Source organism: Condylostylus longicornis, unplaced genomic scaffold (genome assembly GCF_029603195.1).
Source record: "Condylostylus longicornis isolate FDR11 unplaced genomic scaffold, ASM2960319v2 ptg000013l, whole genome shotgun sequence".
Classification (NCBI taxonomy): domain Eukaryota; kingdom Metazoa; phylum Arthropoda; class Insecta; order Diptera; family Dolichopodidae; genus Condylostylus; species Condylostylus longicornis.
In genome coordinates this window covers 6,720,387-6,741,273 of record NW_026577982.1, presented here as the reverse complement: position 1 = coordinate 6,741,273, position 20,887 = coordinate 6,720,387, and the positions used below count along the sequence as shown (strand labels likewise).

Sequence of the window (20,887 nt, the reverse complement as noted above, 5' to 3'; positions counted from 1 at the left end):
TCAAAGAATGTCATATTTTGAAAGTTACAATGATGGTACCGTTTGATTTTTTGCTTCTTAGTGTTTTTTTTAACCATGATAGGTCGTTATGATCATTATTGTCTTTTTTTTTTTAATGATAGTTTACCAAAACTGGCAGAAAGTGTGTGTAATTGAAATGAATTTTAACAAGATTTTTTTGTTATGTAAGGTTATGAAAGAAATTTCATTTTAAATTAGTTTTTAATTTACGGTAAGAAATTTTTTATTGAAAAAAATATTTTTATTGTCATTTTATTGCTCCTATGTTGGCTATGTTCAATTCTAATTGAAAATATAAATTTTGTTATACACATGTAAACGTACGACGCATGGAAGTTTCAATTGTTTGAATTAAGTGAAACAATTGGTGGTTGTAGACAGATTACTTAATATTATCTGATATTGGATGCATCGCTAGTACTTCGTTTCTGATGGTACTGACCTGAAGCAACTCTATAAATATTGATAAAAAATTAGCTTAATTAGCTAAGTTATAATTAAATTCAAACCAAGAGAATTAAATTATTTGCCAACCAGAAGAGTATTTCTGAAAATGCAGCGTCTTTTAGGTTCCCATTAAAAAAAAAAAACATGAAAAAGTCAGAAACTAATCCCATATCCCACTTTTTTTATAATAAATTTCAGAGAGCATAAAATTTCATATACCATCTTTGTAAAAATAAATTTGCAAATTATTTAGCAACAGCTTGATTTTTTTATTTTGTGCAAAAAATATTATTAATTGAATATTCTGTTCATAGTTTGATACTCATAAATTGCCTAGAAAACCTATTCCATTTCTTTTTTCATCAAATTTCTTATTGTGTTTTTACATTGCCATTTTCTTTTTTTTTTCGAATTCAATGTTTATTGATTTCCTCTTTCCATAAACAACTTTACTTTTAATTATGCGCAAAAACAAAACTTTTGGATTATTTTAAATCTTTTTTTTTTTGTTTTTCTTTTTACATTTACGCATGTTATGTACGTGCCATAAGCCTACAAACAACTCAAGAATAAACTAATGAAATTTTAGAGTTGAATTATTAAATAAGAATGAAATCATACATAATGACTTTTTGGAATTAATTTCAAAAAGAAAACATTCTTAAATGTACTCTTATCTTTATTAAGAAGAAAACTTTTTAGTTTGGTAAATGAAATTATTAGACATAAAATAAAATAAAAACAGTTTGATTATATAAGATTTTAAGTGAAGATTACCAAATTTGATAAAATTTTAAAGTTCTTGATAAATGATAACTTTGAACTTTTGTTTTTATGATTTGGAAATTAAAAATTCAATTTGGTTTTAATAAAATTTTAATTTGATTTAAAACAATTAATAAAGTGTAGTTTTATGGGTTTGACTATTCCAATTGGTTTCACAAGAATTACTTTAGATCTGCTAATTGCTTTGTGACATGTAATTGCCTTGTGACATGTAGTAGTGTAAGATTTTGTATGTATATACTTAGTAAATAAAACTTTTACTTGTTGATACAAGAAGAGAAGGAGGCAGGGGATTAAATCACACGATGCTAAAATTTAAATCTGAAATAAATAGTTAATACAGATCTATTAAACAACCAAAACTTCTTTATATTTAAAAATAATAAATTATTTGCTCAGATATTCAGACAAAGCATATAGAAGGACAGTTTAGCAGTTTACAATTAGCGGAACAATACGATCCTTTTCAATGAGAAGACAAATAATTGCTTGAATTACGAAAAATATTTGAAAATTTAAATGAAAATTTAACAGATGACCGTGATATTTCTAAAAACATTGCAAGTAATTCAAATTTGTAATAATAATTTAAAAATTTGTTATAAATTAGGATGTAGGACCAATTATTTATTTTCACACAACTAATTTTTATAAAAAAAAATCTTTTAAGTTCAATTACGAGTCTGCCATATCAAAATGATAAAATATTATAGATACTCTAATATAGTCTGGTATCACTATTATGTTGACAAACATTTTTCACAATGTTATAAATTACATCAAAATTAATAACTACTATGACTTTGTTGCTTCTTTTCTTATTTTTACTACAAAAAATACAAATTGTAAATTAATTTGCAAAATAAATTCCCTTTATTATCGATTACTTTCATTTATTTTTTCAATTATTATTTTAAATTGATTTTTTTAATATTTTACTTTATTATCTTTTTGAATAAAATTTATTTTATTACAATATTATAGAGTTGAATACAAAAAAATATAGTAAAAATTAAATTGTTAATAATTTATTTCCATTTTTTAAGTATTCAACAAATCCATAGTACTTTTACAACGTAGTCAGGCACTCAATAGGTTCTCCATTGGAGAAACTTTTTTTTTCAAAATTCAAATAGACTTGGCGCATTTTAAGTTACAAAAAAAAAAATGTCTACAGAGTAATAAAATAGATAGAAAAGATTTACATATGTTTAGTAACGTGTTCATCGTTGTATCATATATAGTTAAACAACACACCAGAGATTCTTTCAAATGGTTATGATAATTTGGTTTTTTGTTAAATTAATATTCAAAGCGACACCCTTTTAATAGGAAATTGAAGAAGAAAATAAAAAAAAAAGGCACACAAAATACTTTGGTTTTTTTCTTTTTTATTATTTTAAATATCATGGTCACTATAAAATATTCGATACGCCTTGTAGAGGCAGGTTATTTGAAAAACAAAAAAAAAAAAAACAATGATTTCAAATAAATAAATTGAATTTTATATATTATTTCTTTGAGTTTAAAAACAGAATTTATAATAAATAAATCTAAGAGAAAATTTATAGGGCTTTTTTTATTACAATTTTAAAATTTACATACATATAGGTATATAAATATGTAAAGAGCGTAAATGTCCACTTTATATTTTGCACGTATTTTCATTCGCATATACGCTTTAGCTTTCGACATTAAAACCTAGTTTGAGTTCGAAGAAAATTATGCTTTTATAATGTTAAAATTTTATTGAACAGAATCAAAATATTGAAAAATTTTTGTGTGTAAATTGAAATTTTTTTAAAATTAAAGTCACTGATTAATAGTAAATATTAATTTAATCACCTTGTGATAGTTTTACAGTAATGCGCCCTTAATGTTCCAGAAGATCAAAAACTTATACGAACCCTATATTAAACAAATTTAAAACTATTTTGCAAATTATTCGAAAATCTTACTAGATTCATATTCTTGGTGATTTTTAAATAAATACATAATTCCAATAAGTAAAATTTTATTATTAATGAAATTTTTTTTTATATTAATTAAAAATTTATTTCAATTTTTTTGGCTATTTACCTACGCTGAATAAAAATGAATTAATTATAAATTGTTTAATTTTTTTCAAATTGCTTTGAACATTTTGAAAAATTCTTAATCAAGTTTCTTCTCCATAAGCCCTCGATATTAATATAAGAGATATAATTTGATCGGACAAAAAGAACAGATTCTTTTATGAGAAGTTCTAATTTATACTTACATATGTATGTATTTGTGAATAAATGTAATTTTTGAATTGCCCTTTAATTACATACCATTTAAACTTAATTAAAAAGGTTTAACATTTGCTCGACATAATTATAATTTGCAATAATATTTAAAAAATATCAAAAGTGATAAACAATGTATAAAAATAATCATAACTAATGTTGAATTCTTAATTGAAAATTCAGAGTTTTTTCATTCATGAAAATGTTTTTAATTGAAATTTATTATAGAATGTATAAAATCTTAAAGAAGAAATCACGTTCGCCTAAATGTATGCAAAATTCTATTTAAATAATTGTATTTTAAAATTTTTACGATAATAATAATTACGATAAAGCCATTATTGAAAAATTTGCTGGGTTCCTGAACATATGCAAAATTTTAAGTGTAAATTTTTACTTCAAACTCTTATTAACTAGCTATATTAAAAAAATAAAAATTTTAAAAATAATTAAAAAAATCTCAAACCATTAAATTTTTTTCTTCCATAAAAACTTTAATTTCTAACATAAAAAACTTAATTTTATCACACGATACACAATAATTGATCATTTTAGAAACATAAAACAAATTTAACTTAATTCTATATTGAAATTACATTGTAAAATTATTGATATGCATAATTGTATCTTTTGTATTTTGAATGTCCTGTGAATGCACTAATAAAATAAAATACTGCATTGATCATTGAAACTATAGCACATGCCATTGTTACATTATATTGCTTCTTGCCACTATAATTTTGTGTTTCTGACATTACCATTGATGATACAATTAAATGTAAAACACCAGCATGAATATTATATAATATTTCCTAAAAAATTCAAATAAGATAAGAAATTATTGAATTTCATAAAAAATATGTATGTATTTATTCAATGATATCATTATATAACAGGATGGTAAAATTAAAGTAGAGATAAAATTGAATCAATTTAATGAAAAATAAAATTTAGATTCTTAAACGCCTAGACAACTTTTGAATCTCTACTGAACTCAATTAACTAATTGTGTGAATTTGGCAAAATTATTTTACATCTTATCAAAATATAAAACAAAAATATTGAATTAGCAGATTTTTTAGTTCAATGCTCTTATAGTACAATAAACAGAAAATCTTATCTAAAATTCAAATAAACAAAATCTTATGGCAGAAGCAAAAGCTTTCCAAAAGCAAAACAAAAATAAAATTATTTGGTTTTTGTTTTTGGAAAATTTTTTTTTATAATTGAATTTTAATTACCTAAAAAACTCACGTGCGCATGTTATAAAAATTTAAATTGAAAAATTGTGCTTCTTTTAAAGAACATTTTCATTAACGTTGATGGGAGCTACGAGTTACATTAATGGAAGCAAAATTTTAAGTGGAAGTTGGAGCTTTGGATTCCTACAGAAGCTGTTTCGACTAACCCTTTCAACTAACTAGAATAGGCATCGTTTAAAATTTCATTTGAATTTTTTTTTCAAGAGTAAAGGTTTTAATCTTTTAATTAGTCCAACGCGATCTCTACTTTTTATATCCAATTAAAATGTTGTTTTGAAATTAATAACTTTTATTTTATCACTAATAATATTTTAGTCATAAATTTTAGTATTAATTTTATAACTTTTTAAAATACGGTGAAAGTTTACAAACAGAAGGGTTACCATAATTTATTGTTTAAACAATGAATATAATTTTTAAAATATAAAATTTTTATTATTTTCATTTTAGATACTTACATAAATGGTTTGCCCTATTAATTCTCCAAATGGTTTTGACAATAAACTTGACAGCATAACTAAATAAGTTCCAACCATAAATGATGAGGTTATAATTAAAAATGTTATTTGTTTAAATTCATCTAAATAATTGTGATCAATACTAAAATTTCGGCCGGCCAGTGCAACACAAACCATTCCTAAAGCCTGGAAATACATGAAATATAATTGGAAAATGGAATGTTATGCAGAAATAATTAAAACATGCAGAAGTATGGACATTGTCACTTAAGTTGCCAAATTGAATTATTAAAAAGCAATTAAAACCAGGGTGTTCTAACCTAACCAGTGGGTGTTGGCTATAAAAACTCGTATTAATAATTCACAGACATCGCAAACAAATTATCAAATTATTGAAACTGACAAATACAAGATCTTTAGAAATTTTTAAAATATTTTACAGCTGTCAATAAGTTGGTATTTTTTAATAGTGAAAAATTATATAGGCAATATATATAGTGAAACGGTATCAACATCAAAATCGACGCTGATAATGAAGAAAACTTTATAAACAGCTATGATGACAATAACACTGATCGTTGCATAAAATGATAACATTTATGTTGCTTCTGTGAAAATCCATCACATAGGTATTTTTATTACATAAATTTTATTATCAATAATTTTATTAAGTGTGAGGTAGATATGGATGATTAATTTAAATATAAATTAGGTTATCGTCAATTCAAATTCTTCCGAAAAAGCGTGAATGATTTATAAATAAATATAAAAAAGTATTACCGGCCAGCGTTTCTTCATAAACTCCTATAATGTACTTGACCAAGAAAGAATAAAGATGTCTGTGGTTTCTTCATTTTGCACGATCTCTTTTTTACTTTTCCTTTCACATTTGGAGAGAAAAAAATTAACAAACTTGAAGAGAGTTCGCACAAATTCGCGGGAACAGAATAGCGAATATATCGGAAACCTGTAAACTATTCGACTATTTTGCATCTTTCATTATTCTATCTATCAATTATTCTATATTCCCTGATATATTAATAATATAATTTATTTAAAATGCTTACCACTTCTAAAAGTTTTAGAACTCCAGCGAAATTTTTAAAATATAAACGATTAAACAATATATAAGTTGTTGGACCTGGTATCGCATAAACTTTTGTATCCTCAATTTCGGTTAATTGTGTATCATACGGATTTGGTTGTATAATAACATCAACTTTATTTGCCATTTTTCTATATATAACTTAATTAACAAGAAATTTTATTTAATTAAATTACTAATAGCACAATTCTTCAAATTTTCCGTCCGTTATTGTTTTTATTTATAATTATAAATTAAATATGATTTTCTTTTATTTTAGTGCGAATGATTTTGATCCGAAACTAATGTCTGATTAGATTAATATGAGCGCCAATACTGTTAATTTGTTTACTTCTGAAATATATATAGAGAGCAAAAATATCAGTTCGATTTTAAAATTTGGTTATTACCTGATTGTTGACTATATATCAGTTATTTTTCTATGAGATAATATTAATTAAAATTGATAATAGATCAGTGTCGGATTCAGGGTTTGGCATTCAGTGCGTAAAAGCCGGAATGGTAGTAAGCATGGTATAGAATTATGCATATAGAAATTAATTTTGTTGAATTGGACTCTAACACAAAGTAAACAGACACATTATGTATACCTTATGTAGCTATATACCGACTTTTTCAGCTTCATTTAAGCCTCGATTTTTTTTGTTCTTAGACAATAAACAATTGTTCTTAGACAATTGTTCACCAATAAGCAATTGTTCTTCTTTTTATAAAGATTTCGAATTTTAAAAAGTCTAGAATGCTTTTAAATTGTTAGAGCTTAATGATAAATTATGAAATTATCAACATCAGCAATATTTACAATGACTTTGGTAGTTGATAGCTAACTATATTTTCGGTTTGTTATTTCGCATAGTTTGACGTAGCGTGATGTGGTAATTTTTTATTGCTTTGTATTATAAAATAATTTTAAACAAACGACCATTGGCGTAAATAAATTTGGAATATCCGATTTAATATGTTACATGAATATTAAATTCTTTATTTATATAATGAGACAAATATTTTAACTACAACCTTCACTTTTTATATATTCGCGAAAAATGTCGATAGTATATGAAAATTTTAATTTTAAAAGTTTTAGTTATTCTTTTTATTTCGGTTTTTTTTGGTTTACCTATCTTTAAAACTTAAATGTTTACATTTAATGAAATATAAACATGAATATAATTGATCCAAAAATATTTTTGCTCTAAAAATATAAGTGAGAATATGTTTATAAAAATGAACATATTTACATTTAGAAATACATAAATGTACAGCTGTACATGAATATATTCTTACATAAGTACATTAAAGGGCTAAAAACATGACCGTAATTTGATTATTTTTATTTACATTAATATTGGCGCTTATTGTGACCAGTAAATCAATATGTGATAGTTTAATTTTCGAAACATTGAGTAGCAAATTCTTGATCGAATTTGACAAACTGTAATGCACGGATCGATCATTTATTAACTATTTAGGAAAACACGGTGTTTGTTAATTACTTGATTGCTAAAAATTTAATTTTGAAATTTAGTTCAAATTGGAAGTTCAAGATTTCAATTAACGTCGAACACACTTATGGCGCTTATATAAATAATAATCAAAGAAATACCTAATACCTATATTAAATGTGATCTCCTAAATGGTTGAAATAAATTTTGCTTTTCAAATAGTCTAGACATATGTCAAATTTTATAAGAAGGTCTAAGATAAGTCTAAAATATTAATAATCACAGCACTTTTGGGATTCCTTTTTTATACCAGTATTGTACATACATATGTCACGTTAGAATCCAAATAAGAACAACATACTTTTTATGTGTATTAAAGGTTTTTATGTGTGTTTGACAGATAATAGAATCGAATTAAGTTTAATTTGATATGATCAATTATCATGATTTTATTAACTTTTAAATAAAAAATCATTTTAAGATACATATTACACCCATGTAGAATTCCATTGGCATAATTTAAAAATTTACGTTATGAGATAACTAAATTTAGTGTTTATTAATATTTTTACGATATTGCAAATTCTAAAATTATTTTATTCTAAAATTTAGTTGGTAATTTATTGAGTGAAATATATTTTACATATTTAATAAAGTAAAACTTTATCGTAAATTTATCCCAATTACCTCAAAATCATTTATAGATGAAATTAGAGACTTTTTTCCCCACAATTTTATTTTTGTTTTATTTGTGTTGCAACAGTTTCGTTTTGTAGATGCGAAAAATAAACTTGATTTTAGTAAACAATAAAATAATGGAAAATTTTTTATTTGTACAATGATAAACTATAATAATAAAAGGTGTGTTATATGTAGGTATTGTATGTTGACAGAAAAATTGAGACACCGGTGGCGTTATGCGTGCAATAGCATTTGAGTGATAAACAGTGAATGAGTTTTTATTGTTATTGCTGAAAGATTATAATATCATAGCTTCGGTTTGCAATTTTTGAGTCGAGCGCAAGAATGGATTAAAATAATAATTTTAAAAGGCGTTTCGATTTTATGAAAGGCTAGAACGGCGGAAATATTATTATTCTTGTAAAAGTCGTAAAATTTGTAATACACTTTATAATGTTAATTAGCTGACTACTAGTAGTAACATTTTTGGTCGAAATTTAAACAAAACTGCTAAACTAATGATTTTATTTTATTTGTTTGGGTTTTCCAATTTAAAATATCTAAGTAATTTAAATAAAAATTATCTTTACGGCCTTGTTTTTGAATATTAATGTCTTGAACTGTAAACTGTTTGTATATACATGGTTTGGGAAATTCACACCCCTGATGAAAGTATACTATTAGTAAAAATTTCATAATTTAAAATTATTATAGAATTCTAGGTTTTAATTTTAATACATTTTTGATCTGTATTTGTAATTTGCATTGTTTTAACTTTTATTTGCGATCTAATTGTGAAGTAGGGATCCAAAATGTAATTTGATTTATTGCATTTGGCTTGTAAACTTTTAACTATAAATTCATCTGAGTTAATGCTTAAACGATATTCTCTCAGAGCTGCTATATGTTTTTATTTATAATATGTTGATTAAAATTATAATTAAAATGATAAGATAACAATAATTAAATCATATTGAGGCTAGACAAAAAAAAATTTAATATACGGTGCCTATTCAATAAATAAATATGGGAAGGCATTACAATGAATAGACAAGAGGGGTAAGGCTGTAAATAAATAATTGATTTTTTAATAAATCTATTATAGAGTTTATTTAATAAACTTGTAATAGTTATAATATTATTTGATTCCATCAAAACAATTCTTTGGAAAAGTGCTGTATAATAATTCGTGTGTACATTAGTTCACTTTTTTTTCAAAAACTTTGCTTCATTAAATTTATTTAAATATTTACACATTTGGTTTCTTTTTGTATGAATTTTAAAAAAATCTGGTTATTTAAATTTTGGATTCTACTTTGAATATTTTACGTATGATGAAGAATAAATGTTTAAAATATTTGTTAGGTGAGGTCATCTTTGAAATTTTGAACTATATATGAGTCATAATTAGTGTTAGCGATTTATTGTTTTTGTTTTTTTTATATTATGTTTGTTGTGTAGGTGTGAATTAATAGCATACTTCTATGTTTATTAAAAATTATATAATGGGAATTCAAAGATTAACTCGTTTTTCTTTGGTAGAAAATTTTCTTTTTTTTTTTTGATTAAATTTATTCGAGTTTCAAGATTTGTGAAATGATTTGGTTATTTTTAATTATATTTTAAATTAAATTTGTTAGTTTGTTTGAAATAGAGCAATGAGCACGAAATAAATGATTAAGCTGAAAGTATTTAAGAAGATTTTTCGTGTAATTTGCATTACAGACAGACGTTTTTTTGTTTTTGAACGATCATTCGGATGTACACGTTTGATTGTATTTTAAAAATTTTTCATATAAATTGTGTTTCAGATATGTAAATATTTTTTCATTTTTTAATTGTGTTCCCGATTTTCATATATTCATGATTTTTAAATGAATTGCGTTCCAGGCGTACATTTTTTTATGCATCAATACAATTTTTCGTATAAAATATGTTTCAGACAGGTGCTCTTTTTTTTGTATTTTCACAATTTTGTTAATTAATTGCGTATTTTGTTAATTTCTTATGTAAACTGCACTGAGTTCCAAAAAGTCGAATTTTCATGCAAATTATGTGAACTCTATTGAATATTTTGTTTAAAAATTGGATTGTAATTTTTTTCCATGAATAATGTATATAAAAATTCAAAGCTATCACATCACAGCATCCTATGAGTCTTAAAGATTTAAATTTTCCCAACTTACTGTATTAAAAATATTAATTTCTTTAACATAAAAGTTTAAAAAAGAAAATCTTAAAAACAGCTATTTAAATAAAAAAAAAACATCGCATAAAAATGGCATTAAAGTCACAGGTCAAAATATTAAAACTTCTTTTTCTAAAATAAATAGCAGTGTCGTTAGCAGTGTTCTTCTTTATAACAACCTATATAAAATTTTCCATGTTCCCATTTTCTGTTTCTTGCTTTCCTTTTTAAGGATTAACATAATTTTTTTGTGATTGTATGTGCTCGTAGTATTTATTTAAACTTTGTGATCCTATCAAAAATTTTATTATATCCTTAATTTTATGTAGACTTAAAAAAAAAACAGGACATAATAAGCATAAATTGTACTTAATATAAAATGGAAAATTTGCTTTTTTAATATTCATTTGATTTTGTTTTTAGGTAGATAGGACGACATAAGTCAAGATTTTTTTTTGGTTTCTTTTTCCTTAAATAAAATATACCTTGATATTATTTTAAATGTGTAGACAAGGACATTCTCATTAAAATATTTTAATTAAAATATTAAAAATAAGACGGGGCAAAAAAATAAAGTGAACAGCATGCACACATAAAAGGTCGTTTTAAAAATTCATCAAAGACCATACTGGGTCGAATTTTTTTGTTTTGCTCGTTTTTTTCTTGTTTCTTAAAATTTAATTTAGGAATATTATTTTTTTTTAGATCAAAATTTTGTGGCTGCGTTTAATTATAGATGTGATGTATTTTGAAATACCTATTACAATAAATGCGAAAAGATATGTGTACGTGTATTTGCAGACTCTAAGAAGTTCAAGGACTCAAGTATTTATATTGTGGGAATTTGATGTATTTAAAAAGAAGATAAATGGAATATATTAACAATATGAATGAAAAAGAACGTGCACAGATAAAGTAAAGAGTTCAAAGAAATTTTAATTAAATTTAATATTTTCCTGCTAATTTTTAGGTAATTTGTCTCATATGCAGTGGAAGATTTCAACGGCCTGAGTTCTTATTCCGAACACAGTTGCTCATATTATAGGTGATTAGTTGCTCATATTAATTACTTTCAGTAATTATGAGTGCATATAGTCCATTAATTAATCAAGGAAAATTTCTGTACAAAAATATTAATTTCCTCCATGGTTACATTATTCAAGAAAAGTACGAATAGCTAAAAGGTAAACAGTGTTAAATTTATTAATCAACCAGTTCCTTTCTAAGATATCGTTCTAAGTTATCATTTAAACTATAATGTTAAGCTGATTTTATATCAGTTTTCAAAGGATAATTTTGTAAGCAAATGCGAGACTAGTTCGATTTTCTATAAATTATTTTCATGTTATTGTCAAAAAATTCAGGGGATCGGAAAAATAATTTCACTAGCACACATTTAATTTTTTATAAAGGTTCAACTGAATTAGATTTTAGTTCATTTACAAAGTCAAGTTGTAAATCATCATTTTAGCATTTGCGTTATTGCATTCAAATAGGTGTAAGGAATATATGAGTTCTTTTCTCCGGAAAATTCTTAATTTGAATTCTTTTTGAAATTTCCAATTTACTATTTTTATAAGCAAGAAATTCATTTAAAATTTTAATGGACTTTAGAAAATATTTTTATTAATATTTAAAATGACTAAAGCCTCATACTGTGATAATTTACTTCATTTTAGGTTTTTTTTTGGGTCGCACTTTAATTATTAAGGTGTTAAGCGAGATTTCGTTTTCTTTGGCTTTTTGCCGCTTGAGTTGGGGTAATTTATATTTTCATGAAAGCCATAAATAATTACAAAATTTTAAAATAATTTGTCAAATTGAATCTAAATATTTTTTATATTTATATGCGCGCATATAATAGTTATTTTTTTTTGGCAAAAGTCCTTCAAAAAACAATAAAATATTAAACAAAGAAATTACAATAAAACCAAAATTGTGGTGCATTTTTCTTAAATCACGGCGTATAATGTTCACCCATAAAGAGCAAATTTTCTTATAATTTATTTTCCAACTGAATTCATTTTTTTTTTCTTTATTTTTTAGAATGGGAAAGAAATTTTTTTTTTAGTTTCATTTTGGATAGTTTTCAAAAGTTTTCCCTCTTTGCATTTTTTTTTTGCGCATTCACAATCACAATAATATTTTAAAGGCGAATTATTGAATTTGTTTTCATAATTATTACATTAAATTTAGGTATTATAAAACATTTATTACTTTCAGTTGGTTGATTTTAAGGGCATTATTGTATATTCAGCCAAAATATTTAGATATTTTATGTGAAAATGATTACCATATTATTGTATGACTTTATCGAACCGAGAATTGAACTGGTATATTTTAAAAATTATTATAATTTATTATTGCATACAATTCGGGGTTATAAAGTGTATGATTGCTTTCAATAAATTCTTAAATAATGTACTAATAAATGCATGGTCGTTTTATATAGACCATTGCTGGACCAATCATTTAATTGTAATTTGGAATATTGTGCATTTCTTGTTCAAAAGTTTGCAATTTTTGTTCCAAAATTGTTATTCTTAACGTGGTAATTAAAAGTTAAAGAGATACTCCAAAAAATATAGCTTATGCACATCATACCAACACAATTTTTACTAAGAAATCCGTGCCAAAGTCAAAATATTCGGTCAGTATTAATTCTGATGCTCTAAAATTCTACATCAAATATTAATTTTCAATTTTCATACAAAGTTTTCTCATTCATGAAATTTATTCTCATTTTATTTCTTATGAAAAGTCATTACTGTAAATATTATAAGTACACAGTTATATAAATGTGCTAAGGATAACCTTGAAATTTCTTAGTGTCATAAAAAAGTTTCAAATTTCTTAAACTTTAAATTTCATATTTCATTTTTAAACTCTTAATACATAAGGAATAAAACCATAAAACAAAAGAAAAGAGAAAATCAAAAATATTTTAGATTGTTGTCTTTTACATTCATATTTTTTCTTTTTTAATTTATTATTTCACTTAAAAACTGACTGACGACTTTAATAGAATTTCCTTTTCAATATTTTTATTTCTTATATTTTTATTGAATTTTTTATCATTTCAGTTAAAACAAAAAAAGAACAATAAACACAATAAAAAATGCAGTTGATCAAACTAATTGGTTTGCAAAATAGCACATTTTCCATTACCAAGTCTAGAACCTTATAGTTAGTTACTCATTTCGTGAAATTCGAGTATTGCATACTTTTAGGATGAATATAAATTAAATTTTTTTAAGAATTTTTTTAAGTCTAGAACCTTATAGTTAGTTACTCATTTCGTGAAATTCGAGTATTGCATACTTTTAGGATGAATATAAATTAAATTTTTTTAAGAATTTTTTGCCATTCAATTCAGATAGCATGATTGTGAACAAGAGCTTGATTTCTAATACATTGTTGAGCTTTTATAGTATGTTCAATGAAGCAATGAATTATAACTGATCGAAAATTACCATTTTGTATAATATGAGGGGAAAGGAAATTTAATTTTAATAAAATAAAATATTTATCGTTATCTATTAACTGTTAAGATTGAATACGGCACAGAGTTTTTGTTTTAAATTATTCAGATATGGAAAGAAAATTTGACGTAACCCTTATTAACCGCCATAATTTTGAAGAGTACATAAGAGTACATTCAACAACTTGAAACTACCGCCTGATTTTCTATAAGAAAGAAAAAATTAGTCGTCTTTTCTGCGTTCAGAATTCTTCTTTATTTTCCATTCTGTTTTTCTTTCATTTGCTGAAAAGTCAACCTATTTGTTTTAGTCGAATTTGCTAATTTCATATGGTTATGGTTTTGAACCGTAATTCCGCCCATTCTCTGTAATGAAAGCATAGAATTATAAAAGTAGTTATATAAGATTTGTAAAAGAACAGACAGGAAAACTTAATTAAATTATTTCCAAATGTTCTAAAGCTATGAAAAAAAAATAAAAAACTATAGTGTGTCCGAAATGATGAAAAAAATAAAATATTTTTTTTTCTGTTTTATTAAAATTTGTTAAACTTTCTCTTCTTTATGTTATAAAAAATCTTATCCTTTCAAAATATATGCAATATATAAAAGGATAAAATTCTATCATTAAGTTTTATTATGTCTTTAAGGATAACAAAACTATAATTCAAAACCATTATGTTACACACATCATTCCGAAAAAAAAAATAATAAGAATAATAACGATAAAGAGAAAAAAAAAATATTACATAAGTATATGTAGAGATAAGAAAGACGTTCTGGTTTCGTTGAAACTTAAGTTTATTTTTATCAAACACACATTTATGTTCACAAAAATTTTTGTAAAATGTTAATGTGATTGTTCGTTTGTTATGAATGTAACTATAGACACAAGATTTTGAAGCCATTACAGCAGATGTAAAGGGCGAAGAACAGAGACGTAGTGGGAGAGCGATGTTATGACGACAACAGAAATATCACAATAAAATAAAGATTAACATCTCATAATGGTAATATTTACTCTCTTAAAATTGAAAATAAGTTGCTCTCTTATTTTCTTTTTCTTTTATCTCTTTTATTTTTTTAGATAAGAATTTTTCGGAGTATTTGGGTATGATTATGGGTTTGTAAAATACATATGTAACGCATGTATATGTTTGTATGTTTACTTAAATGTTAAACAATTTGCCCTTTATTTTTATTTTTGTCTAGGGATAAAATTATTTTTCCTTTCTTATCCTATATTTTTTTCGGGGATTTCTTTTTTTGTTTTTCTTTCGGGATGTGTGAAAAACTTTGAAATCATTCAAAATGATTTTGTACGGTTCAATAATTTCAAAAAAAAAAAAAAAAGTGTTATACAAAAGATTAACAGTTCAGTGACTTTGTAGATGTATTTAAAAGATGATTTCGTGTACAAACTTTGATACAAGGATAATTTTTTTTCGTTTTCATTTTCTTTTTGATTTTATTCTCATATAATTGTTAGTTTTCTTTAAGAATTTACTAAAAATAATATGTTTTTGTATATTCGGTTTAAATTTTACTAACAATATCTGTAATCTTGTATAAAAATTATAGTTATATAAAGGATATTTTTCAAATATATATTTGAGTATATTGAATATCCTTGCGGGATTGGATTTTTAAAAATATATACATAAGTACTTGTTATATGGATATTTGATAAGAATTGAAATTATGGTCTGTGTGACAAGGGAGTACTTGAGGCAAAAATAATTTTGCCTTATTTTTGCGTTTTTTTTTTTGTTTTTGTGTATAATAAATTTTCAAAGTTCAATAAATTTTTGTGTTTAATATTTGTAATAAATTTTAGTTTTTATCATAACGAATATTTGGTTGAATATGAGAATTTTTTAATTTAATAAAAATTTGGAAAATTTAAATGATAGTTATGGCATTTTAAAAATTTTTATGGAAACATTCATGCTCCTAAATATTTTCAAGAATTTTTTTTTAAATGCATAGCATATCGTTTTCGCACCCTTCGGATTTTTAAAAAAATTATTATAAATGAACTTAATAATTAGATTTTGTGGTTCACTTTAATTTTTTTTATAAAATACAAGAGTAAGAGAAGTGTAGCTTTTAGTAAAGAAACAACATAAAATACATTGGAAAGATTTCAAAATTTGAACTGCTTTAAAAAACCAGAATGAATTTGAATTAATAATATTTTTTTAAAAGCTTGGATGCGCGTCCAAACCTTATAAAATTAATATACTGACCACCATCTAAAATAAATTTTCTATTGGCAGTTTGTAGAAGCCAATTATGTCGGAACAAAATATTTTTCTACCTTATTCGTTTTAAAGTAAATTTTCAGTTTTTAGGAACCTGGTTTTTTTGAAAATGTAAGCCATTCCAAATTTCTATTTATAAAAATAATATAATTATTTAATTTATATAGAATAAATAATGAATTCTCGTACCCGAACACTACGTTAGTGATTCTTTTAATTTTTCTTCTCATCCCAAAAAGTATGCAATATTTATAGAATATTTTGGTATTTTAATAAGAATTATCTCAGCTAAATAAAATATTTTTTGTTTATATAAAAAGTTCTCTTATTAATTGAAGGGAAATGTGCTGATTTACAAATTAATTGTTTGCTCCGAATTCATTCAAGTACATCGTCCTTGTACTATTTTATCTTCTATTTTAAGCAGTATGTTTGTATAGTTTTCATCTTTCCGTAAAAAAAAAAGAATTTTTTTTAACTATCATATTAAATTTTAAATTTTAGCCTACATTTCCACATATTTACCATCAATTTTTTTTCTTTTATTTTCAGTTCAATTTTTAGAAATTAAAAACAAAGTTTTATTAACTTTTCCGAGAATCTATAAAATAAAAGTTAATAGAATGTTATTTGTGAGAATTCATATGAAATTGTTATAATTTTAATTTGAAAACTAGGATAAAAACATAAGGGAATTCAATAGAAATTTTCAAAAAAACAAAAAAGTGCGGCGAAACGGTTATAATTAGAATACCGAATAATAATTCTCTTGACCGTAATCGAAAAAGTTTTTGGATTTTTTGAATAGAAAAAGATTTCATTTATTTTCAAAGTGTAATTAACGCTTTCGTGATGGTGTGAAATTTTTTTAATATAAAAAGAGCATTATACACTTTTATGTATATTTTATTATTGTAAAACATTTCAGGTTGTTTTCTATTTGAAAATTATATTGGGAATAATTGAGGAAAATTTGTTTTTTTTAAATTCGTTGTCCGTTCGGCATTATGTAAATTCCGATCATCAACAGTTTCAATTTTAATTATTTTATAATTTCAAGAGCTCACTTTGTTTAATTATTTTAAGTTGTAATAGTTAAATCTGTTAAGCATGTTTTAAGAAAAAAAATTGTGTAACCAAGATAACCATCCAGTGACCAAGTACCTGACTTTTACGCAAGAGATAGAGGCTTTTAATTACAGTTAACTTGCTACACCTGCAGTTCTATGATATCCTTCTCGAATATGAATTTTAATTAAAGATGTTGTATACTTTTAGATAGACGATATTATATTAAAACGTTTCATGGAGACAACTCCCAACCACAATTGCAAAACTTATAACTCTTAACACATGATAATATTTAATTCAAAAATAGCCCTTTTTGGAAAATTTTGTTTGCACTTTTGAAAAATATATGTAATAATCGTTATAAGACCAGGTCATTAAGTTTATCTCAAAGATCGTATTATTTAGTACTATTCAATCTTAATATTAAATTTTAAAAAATTTCATCTTTCGTTAAAAAATCTAGTTTTTCTTTGTTTTCAAAACATTTTTAAATTTAATTGTTATTTTTAGGTGGTTTCACTATGTAATTTTCATATGGAAAGGAGAAGATATTTAAAATTTTTGGTGAACGATTTAATTTTACGATAATAATGGTGTGGGAAATTCATTGATATTTGATTCTATTGTATTTAAAAATTCAAATAAAATTTAACATTTATGCGTACATTTTTACGTTTATAGTATAGTAATATTGAAATTTTTATGATTCGGAAAGAAGGAGGGAATGTTGGTTTGTAGTAAAAATTCAATTGTCATAAAATTTAACAATATTGTATATGAATTTACTAGTTTTACTATTAAGATATTAAGATTAGCTGGAATTGATTATTAGGATATCTTAATATTATTATGATATTAGAGTAGTATTAGCATAGTTGTGTTTCCCAATGAAAAATGCAAAAAAAATGTATAATTAAAGAGCTTAAGGGTTAGATATAAATGAGGTTAAAATAATATACATATATTAAGTGCATATTATATTAATAATCAGAATGAAGATTTACCTACATAACTTATTTTGGAATAATTTTTAATTAACTCTTTATTAAAAGAATTGTTGTATCTGTTTATAAATAAGAAATTGAAATACATAATAAGGGTAATTAATATTTAGTACCATTATGGAAAGCCACTTAAAAACCCATTTTATTAAATGCATTATAGGCTATCTATCCTAAAAGCCCTGTTGGAATAATTTACCAATTAAAAATAATGTTTACTGAATATTGCCAATTCTAATCTTAAATTTTTAAAAATCTAAACCAATATTTTTAAAATTTTTCATTAATTTTTAATAAATTTTATTATTTTCTTAATTGTTTTGTGTCGTAAATAATGAATTTAATATGAATATGTCATTAGAGTTTTAATAAATAAGTCATTTAAGACCAAAAACACATGCACTCACCTGTATACATTATTATTCAATTCATTTTCATTGAACAATAATTATTATTTTTAAAATAAAATATAAACCATAATGTTATTATAAATTAATCTAATTGAAAATTACATTTTTCTCTGAATACATTTTTGTTATTCGCACAAATGAAATTAGAAAATTGATAATTCATTGTGTTTTTACAAAATACATATTAAAATTTCATATGAAATTTTCTATACTATTATAAAAACTTTTTTAAAATTAGTTAAAGCATTTTATATTTATTTTTATTCACCTATTATTTGAGTTCAATTTCATTAAAAATTTATTTTATTATATTTATTTTTTTCTTTTAAATAGAATTTCTTTTTATCCTTATATTGTAAAACTTATAATTTTATTTTCTTTTGCTTATTTTTACAAATCAGAACCTTAATCTAAAAATCTATACTATTGTGAGATTTTATTTCTTAACTTAATTTTTATATATAAAAGAAAATATTATAAAATTTAATAATAAATTTCAGAGTTGCCATCCAATGGGGTCTCAAATATTATTTAATGTGGACAAATTGGATGGAACATTGAAAATTTGTATGTGAAGGAAAGTATTAAGGGTAGAGACTAATACGAGTAGTGTACTACACATTAGTCTTATATTCAAGACAAATTCAAGATTGTAATCATTATGTTTTGCAATTTTTAATAAAATTGGCTCTTAATTTGTTTTAAGCAGCTATTATATAAGAACATAATTAAGGTTCTTGGTTTGACATGATTTCATTTCTGGTTTATTGTAAATATAAGTAATTTATTTCCAATGGCATCCTGTTGAAGCCACTTTGATGTTTAATCAAAACAATAGATAATGATAAAGTTATTATTGCAAATTTTGCGATGTACCAAAGTTATTCAAACCAATAATGGACAAGCTTCTTATGTCCGATTTCTTATACTTTAAATGAAATCTTAAGAATTCGAAAAATTTTAAGGAAGTTGACAACTTTATTTTTTTTACATGTTGAACTGTATTATTATATTAAATATATATATATGTATGTATGTGTGTGTAGGAAATTGCAAATACATTAAAAATGCATGTCATGTATTTAAATATAATTTCATAAATCGTAGAGATATTTAATTTCAAGAAAATACAAATATAATAATATTTTTATTATTAAAAATGTAGAAACTTATTATTGTCACTATTATCGTAAAATATTTTTTTTAATAAAAAATTTAAATGCATCACTGCTTACAAAAAGTTTATTTTGATATTTGATATACGTATTTAGTTTCATAAATTTTTTACTCAATTTAGGAATGTCGTCCTCAATTTAGGCTTTGTGCAAAATTTCTGAATTGAACAATAAACAGCTCAGCTTGTTAAAATAGAAATTAACCAGTTGGAATAGAGAGATAGGAGTTGGAATAGAGCTGTTATTGAAAAGCGGAAATAGAAATTTGCTGATGTTGTCTAGAAGAGGAAGAGGCAGCCAAGGGTCTATTGAGGCAATGCGAATTTCTTCAGTAGTCTTGCGTGTTAATTTAGTTGTATTATTGGAGTTTCTGAAAAATTTTTTATCGAATTCCGTAAGGAGTTTTGTTGCCAAAGACTCATACTTGGATTATTAATTAACTTGTATGAGTATTGTTTTGAGGGTGTGATATACTAATATAATTGGTGGAGTGTAACTGATTTTGTCTGCTTTTAATGTTTATTATTTTGAATTTTCCGGACGATAATATCATTTTTAGAGCTTAAATTATAAAAATAAACCAAATAATTTAAATTATATATGTATTCACATAAGTTTATTTGAAAGGTTTTAAAAATTTAATTTAAATTTTTGGTTTTACTTGTTAACATGATTGAAATTAATAGTATACAGAGTGTGTTTGAATTTATTGCTTGAAAAAACGTTTATATTTCATTTGCAATCAATAATACAAACGGACTAATTCGATTTTATTATTTTGTAACATCGGAGTAGCATCAGCGTTACTGTATCACTTCACAATTT

The 20,887-nt window shown here is 23.7% G+C and overlaps 1 protein-coding gene across 1 annotated transcript; it reads right to left on the bottom strand.

Annotated features, from left to right (window-relative positions):
• Window positions 1-4,066: 4,066 nt before the first annotated feature.
• Window positions 4,067-6,668, bottom strand: LOC129605608 (uncharacterized). The gene is made up of 3 exons (XM_055515467.1): window positions 6,312-6,668; window positions 5,245-5,430; window positions 4,067-4,336 (listed from the first exon to the last, which is right to left on the bottom strand). The coding sequence occupies exons 1-3, from the start codon at window positions 6,474-6,476 to the stop codon at window positions 4,130-4,132; spliced, it is 558 nt and encodes a 185-aa protein (XP_055371442.1). The 5' UTR covers window positions 6,477-6,668; the 3' UTR covers window positions 4,067-4,129.
• Between the last annotated feature and the right edge of the window lie 14,219 nt (window positions 6,669-20,887).

What these genes read in the sequence shown, in the direction of transcription:
- LOC129605608 (XM_055515467.1), bottom strand. Translation starts at nt 6,476, where the DNA reads ATGGCAAATAAAGTTGATGTTATTATACAACCAAATCCGTATGATACA. An exon ending in TTCTAAAACTTTTAGAAGTG is followed by an intron (nt 5,431 to 6,311) that starts GTAAGCATTTTA and finishes ATGTATTTCCAG; the next exon opens with GCTTTAGGAATGGTTTGTGT. An exon ending in TAATAGGGCAAACCATTTAT is followed by an intron (nt 4,337 to 5,244) that starts GTAAGTATCTAA and finishes TGAATTTTTTAG; the next exon opens with GAAATATTATATAATATTCA.